We start from the raw sequence: 6,759 nt of genomic DNA on the forward strand, positions 1-6,759 counted from the left end.
TGTGCAGTGCTGTGCTGGTGTGCAGTGCTGTGCTGGTGTGCAATGTTGTGATGGTGTGCAATGCTGGGTGCTGTGCAATGTTGTGCTGGTGTGCAATGCTGCATGCTGTGCAGTGCTGTGCTGGTGTGCAATGCTGTGCTGGTGCACAATGGTGTGTGCTGTGCTGCTGTGCAAAGCTGCGTGCTGTGCAGTGCTTTGCTGGTGTGCAATGGTGGGTGCTGTGCAGTGCTTTGCTGGTGCACAATGGTGCGTGCTGTGCAGTGCTTTGCTGGTGTGCAGTGCTGCATGCAATGCAATGCTGTGCTGGTGTGCAGTGCTGCCTGCTGTGCAGTGCTGTGCTGGTGTGCAATGCTGCACACTGTAAGATGCTGCACAGTGTGCAATGTAGTGCTGGTGTGCTATGCTGCATGCTGAGCAACACTGTGCTGGGATGCAATGCTGCACACTGTGCAATGCCGTGCCATGGGGTTGTGCCACACTGCAGACTGTGCATGACGCACATTGCTGCATGCTGTGCAACACCACAAGGGTGTGCAGTGCTGCATGCCGCAGCACACATCTGTGCAACACTTAAATGGGCTGTGATGGCACCCAGCTGTGCAATGCTGCATGCCACGTGATGCTACAACACGGTGCAGCATTGCACCCCAATGCAACGCTGCACTGCCATGCAAACCCTGCACTGCTGTGCAATGCTGCAACACGGTGCAAAGCTGCGCTCCAAGGTTGAGGCCCAGGGATGGGATGCAGGAATGGCTGCTGAAAGTCTGTAAAGACAGGGGAATTGTGGTGGGATGGGAGGGAATTCAGGCCAATGGGATTGGGGTGAACCCAGCAGGGCTTGGGGCCAGGGCCAGGATGAAATGAGGACCCAGAAGGGATGGGAGGAGGAGCAGGACATATAGGACATATCCCCCATAGACTGGGGGATATGTCCTATATCTATGGACATATATATGTTATATATGGGGGACTATGGGGTCCCATATGTGGGACTGGCTATGGGGACTGGCTTGGGGTGAGATAGATAATGGAGGAGGATGGGATGGGGATAAGATTGGGATGAAATGAGGACCCAAAAGGGACGGGAATGGAATGAAGATGGAATTAAGACCCCAAAAGGATAGGAACAGGACCAGGATGGGGACCTGAAAATACGTGAATGGGACCAGGGCAGAATGGGATGGAAACTGGATTGGGATGGGATGGACACAGGAGCAGGATGGGATGGGGACCAAGATGAAATGATGACCTAAAAGGGATGGGAACAGAAAAAGGATGGGATGGGGATCAGATTGGGAAGGGATGGGGATCTAAAAGGGATGGGAGGGGGAACAGGACGGGATGGAATGGGGATAGGATGAAATGAGGATCTGAAAGGGATTGGAGCTGGACCAGCATGGGATGAGATGGGGAGTGGAACCCAAAAGGGATGAGAAGACGACCAGAAGAGGATGGAACTGGACGAGGATGGGGACTGGGTTAGAATGAGGACAGGATTGGGATGGGGACAGGAGTGGGACATGGAGGGGACCTCGTTTTGCTCAGCCCCAGCTCCCATGGAAGCGACCCCACATTGCTGCCCCTCAATATTTGCCAGCCCCAAATCACAGCACAGCCACAGCCTTCTGAAAAAGTGTCCTTTATATCACTTAAATATCTATAATCCAGGTATTAAGGGGGGAGGGGGGGAAAGGAAAACAGCTGATCACAATAACATATCATAGAAATCAAAATTAATTTAAACCACACAAAATAAATTAAAACATTAAATATTAACCTTCAGTGCAACATATACAGAAGACATTGAGTAACCATGACTAAAAAAAACAAAACAAAACAAACCCAAAAAATAGCATCGGGTTGGTTATGATGGGGGCTATGGAGAGGATGAAGGGGTGGGGAGGGGGTTGGGGCCTCCGTTTTGGGGGAGGTTTCTTAGGATTATGGTTCACTGTATTATTACTAAAAAGAGCTGATCTGTCCCCAAAGGCGCTGCGGTGGCTTCGGGAACGGCCGAGGGTTCGGCGGCACTTGTTGTGGTAGGCACATAGAAAAATAAAGCTGAGGGGATCTCTTGTGTGTTTTGGTTAGAAAATGGGGGAAAAGGGGGAAAAATAAGAAGGGGGAAAAGGGGGCCAAGCACGGGGCCAGAGGGGCGGAACGACGGGGGGAGAGGGGAGGACACAACGGGGGGAGAGGGGAGAAAGGAAGGAAAAAAGAAAGAAAAGGGAAAAAGGGAACAAAGAGGGCAAAAAGGAAAAAAAAAGAAGGGGAAAAAAAAAGGAAAAGATAAAGACAGGGAAAAGGGAAAAAGGAAAAAGAAGAAGGGGAAAAAAAGGGGGAAAAAAAGAAGGAGGAGGAAAAAAATAGAAGTGTTTGAGGAAAAAAAAAAAAGCCCAACCAGCACCCAGTGATGCTTCCCAGGAGCCGGCAGCAGGGGGGATTTTGGGGTGTTTTCCCCCATTTCCAGCACTCTGGGCTGTGGTGGTGGGAGGTGGATTGTCAGAGAGACTGGGAGCACTGGGAGAACTGGGAGCACTGCAGCCGTTGCGGTGCTTCCCCCGCTGGTGTTCCCCAGAAAGGGAAGGAGGACAAAAAGAAAGGGGGAAAAATAAAGGGGAAAAATGGGGAAACCAAAGGGGAAAAAAAGGGGGAAACCAACGGGGAGAAGCGGCGTCTGTGTCCCTCTGGGATGCGTTGGCTCCGTCAGACAACTGTGGGGGAAGGAGAGGGGTTATGGGGTTCCTGCATGGGAGCTGAGTCAAAGGGTCCCCATGGTGTCCCCAGACCCGTGTCCCTATATTCTGGTGTCCCTATAGTGTCCCCATGCTGTCTGCACATCCTTGAGTCCCCAGCGAGCCCAAGTGCCCATGATGTCCCCACATCCCTGTCCCCACTGTCCTCACATCCCTGTGTTCCCATGCATCCCCATGGCATCCCCATGTCCCTACAGTGTCCCCATGTCCCTCCATCCCCATAGTGCCCCACATTCCTGTGTTCCCATGGTGTCCCCAAATCCCTGTATCCCCATTGAGTTCCCATGGCGTGCCCACATCCCTGTGTCCCTATAGTGTCCCCATAGAGTCCTAATGTCCCCAGACTGTCCCCACAGTGTCCCCAGACCTCTGTGTCCCCACATCCTATGTCCCTATAGTATCTTCATGATGTACCACATCCCTGGGTCCCCATAATGTCCCCATGGTACCCCCACATTCCCACAGTGTTCCCATGTCCACATTGTCCCCACAGTGTCCCCACAGTGAGCCCAGATCCCTATGGTGCCCCCACATCCCTGTGTCCCCATAGTGTCCCCGTGGTGCTCTCACATTCCTATGGTGTCCCCATGTCCCTATAGCGTCCCCATAGTGCCCCCACATTTCCTGCAATCCCATGGTGTGCCCACATCTCTATGGTATCCCCAAATCTGTGTCCCCATGGTGTCCCCTTATCCCTCTGCACACATGGTGCCCTCAACATCCCCACATCCCATAGTGCCCCCAAAGTGTCCCCACATCCCTGTGTCCCCATAGTGCCCCCACATCCCCATAGTGTCCCCACAGTGTCCCCACATCCCTGTGTCCCCACAGTATTCTCATGGTGCCCCCACATCCCCATAGTGCCCCCACGTCCTTACGCCCCCACGTCCCCATGGTGCCCCCATGGTGTCCCCACATCCCCCCAGTCCCCACAGTGCCCCCACATCCTTATAGTGTCCGCACATCCCTGTGTCCCCATGGTGGCCCCACATCCCCATAGTGCCCCCATGTACCCCTGTCCCCATGGTGTCCTCACATCCCTCTGTCCCCATAGTGGCCCCACATCCCCACAGTGTCCTCACATCCCCCTGTCCCCATGGTGTCCACACATCCCTGTGTCCCCATAGTGCCTCCACATCCCCATGGTGTCCCCATGTCCCCATGGTGCCCCTATGTCCCTCTGTCCCCACGGTGTCCCCACGTCCCCCTGTCCCCACGATGCCTCCGTATCCCCACAGCGTCCCCACATCCCTGTGTCCCCACAGTGCCCCCATCCCTTACCACTCTCAGTATGGCAGCAGGACGCTCCACCCTTCAGCAGCCCCGACGGTTTCTCCTGCCCGCACAGCGGCACCCGGCAGCACCCGCAGCGCTTCCGCAGCCGGCAGCAGCTGTGGGACACGGTGGTGATGCTCAGCACCCCACACCTCCCTCCCGATCCCACATCCCCAACCCTCACCCCACTCACTGGATGAGCACGCAGGCTGCGATCAGCACCGCCGAGGCCACCACGGCCACCACCAGCAGCGCGGTGATCGTCTGCTTCTTCTGGTTGGCAGCCACCACGGCCAGCAGGTCTGCGTGCTCACAGCGTGTCCCCACGTAGCCTGAGTGGCACCTGCAGGGGTGAGGAAGCGGTGGGGAAGAGTTTGAGCCCTTTTGAGCCTCATTTTGGGTGCTGTGCATGGCCAAACCCACATGAGGTGGCTTCAGCAGCCTACAGAATATGGGGACGTATCGCACTGAGGCACATGGGCAGGGATTCTGTATCTCTTCCCAGGGTGGCAGCAGCTGCTGGACCCGGCCTTTGTCACCAACAGGTCCTTGGGGCACCCCCAGGTCACTCTGGAGCATCCCTGGGTCACTTCATATCACTTCAGGGCATCCCTGGGTCACCCTGGGTGGCCTCACGTCACGTCAGGGCATCCTTGAGTCACCTTGGGGCATGATCTAGGTGGCCCCACATCACCTCAGAATGTCTTTGTGTCCTCTCAGAGCATCCCTGGGTGGCCTCACATCACCTCAGAATGTCCTTGTGTCCTCTCACAGCATCCCTGGGTCACCCTGGAGCATCCCTGGGTGGCCTCATGTCACCTCAGAATGTCCTTGGGTCACATCCATATCACCTTGGAGCATTCTCATGTCACCTTGCAGCATTTCTAGGTCACACCCACATCATCCCAGAGCATCCTTATGACACCCCGTGTCACCTCGGAGCGTCCCTGGTTGGCTCCATGTCACCTTAGAACCTTCATGTGTCACCCTGTGTCCTCTCAGAGCAACCCTGCCTGGCCATGTGTCACCTCACAGCATCCCTGGGTCACATCCATGTCACCTCAGAGCATTCTCATGTCACCTTGAAGGACCTCCATGTCACATCTATGTCACCCCAGAGCATCTCTGGGTCACCTCAAAGCAACATAGGTGACCCCATGTCACCTCAGAGCATCCCTGGGTCACATCTATGTCACCTTAGTACACCTCTGGGTCACCTTATGTCACCTCAGAGCATCTTCATGTCATCTCAGATCATCCCTGGGTCACACTCACATCACCTTGGAGCATCCTCATGTCACCTTGAAGGACCTCCATGTCACATCTATGTCACCCCAGAGCATCTCTGGGTCATCCCACATCCTCTTGGAGCATCTTCGTGTCCCCTTGGTGCATCCCTAGGTCACCTCATGTCACCTCAGAGCATCCTCATGTCGTCCCATGTCACCCCAGAGCATCCCCAGGTCATCCTGTTTCACCTCCAAGCATCCTCATGTTGCCTTACGTCACCTGGGAGCATCCCTGGGTCACACCCATGTCACCTGGGAACATCCTCATGTCACCCCATGTCACCTCGGAGCATCTCCATGTCACATTTATGTCACCTCAGAGCATCTCTGGGTTATTTCACATCCTCTTGGAGCATCCTCGTGTCACCTTGGTGCATCCCTGGGTTACCCTATGTCACCCCTGAGCATTCCTGGGTCGCTGCATGTCACAGGGGAGCATCCTCATGTCATCCCATGTCACCTCAGAGCATCCCTGGGTCACATCTATGTCACCTTAGTGCACCTCTGGGTCACCTTATGTCACCTCAGAGCATCCCTGGGTCACCCCATGTCACCCTGGAGCATCTCCAGGTCACACCTATGTCACTTCAAAGCACCTCTGGGTCACCCCACATCCTCTTGGAGCATCCTCATGTCACCTTGGTGAATCCCTTATGTCACCTTAGAGCATCTCCGTGTCACTTTATATCACCACAGAGCATCCCTGGGTCACATCTATGTCACCTTAGAGCATCCCTGGTCACCTTATGTCACCTCCAAGCATCTTCATGTCACCTCAGAGCATCCCTGGGTCACCTTAAGTCACCATGGAGCATCCCTGGGTCACCTTATGTCACCTCAGAGCATCCTCATGTCACCTTGGTGAATCCCTCATGTCACCTTAGAGCATCTCCAGGTCACTTTATGTCAACTCAGAGCATCCCTGGGTCACATCTATGTCGCCTCCAAGCATCTTCATGCCACCTTAGAGCATCCCTGGGTCACTTTATGTCACCTCCATGCATCCTAGTGTCACCTTAGAGCATCTCCAGGTCACTATGTCACCTCAGAGCATCCCTGGGTCACATCTGTCACCTCAGAGCATCCCTGGGTCACATCTGACACCTTAGAGCATCCCTGGGTCACCTTATGTCACCTCCATGCATCCTCATGTCACCTTAGAGCATCCCTGGGTCGCTTTAAGTCACCATAGAGCATCCCTGGGTCATCTTATGTCACCTCAGAGCATCCTCATGTCACATTAGAGCATCCTCATGTCACTTTATGTCACCTCAGAGCATCCCTGGGTCACATCTATGTCACCTCCAAGCATCTTCATGCCACCTTAGAGCATCCCTGGTCACCTTATGTCACCTCCATGCATCCTAGTGTCACCTTAGAGCATCTCCGGGTCACTTTATGTCACCTCCAAGCATCTTCATGTCACCTCAGAGCAT

At 54.5% G+C, this 6,759-nt stretch overlaps 1 protein-coding gene across 1 annotated transcript; it reads right to left on the reverse strand.

The window, feature by feature from the left end:
- Positions 1-2,337: 2,337 nt before the first annotated feature.
- TGFA (transforming growth factor alpha) lies at positions 2,338-6,712 on the reverse strand. Its single transcript, XM_042893945.1, has 4 exons — positions 6,419-6,712; positions 4,228-6,118; positions 4,041-4,150; positions 2,338-2,717 (listed from the first exon to the last, which is right to left on the reverse strand). The coding sequence occupies exons 2-4, from the start codon at positions 4,611-4,613 to the stop codon at positions 2,710-2,712; spliced, it is 504 nt and encodes a 167-aa protein (XP_042749879.1). The 5' UTR covers positions 4,614-6,118; positions 6,419-6,712; the 3' UTR covers positions 2,338-2,709.
- Between the last annotated feature and the right edge of the window lie 47 nt (positions 6,713-6,759).

Source organism: Lagopus leucura, unplaced genomic scaffold (assembly GCF_019238085.1).
Source record: "Lagopus leucura isolate 7727_CA_CO unplaced genomic scaffold, USGS_WTPT01 33444-0_obj-0_obj, whole genome shotgun sequence".
NCBI classification, from domain to species: domain Eukaryota; kingdom Metazoa; phylum Chordata; class Aves; order Galliformes; family Phasianidae; genus Lagopus; species Lagopus leucura.

Bases quoted from the DNA above. Each gene is read 5' to 3' on its own strand.
- TGFA (XM_042893945.1), bottom strand. From the start codon at position 4,613: ATGCTCCAGAGTGACCTGGGGGTGCCCCAAGGACCTGTTGGTGACAAA. The intron at 4,151-4,227 runs GTGAGTGGGGTG...CGTGTCCCACAG, and splicing joins GCAGCCTGCGTGCTCATCCA to CTGCTGCCGGCTGCGGAAGC.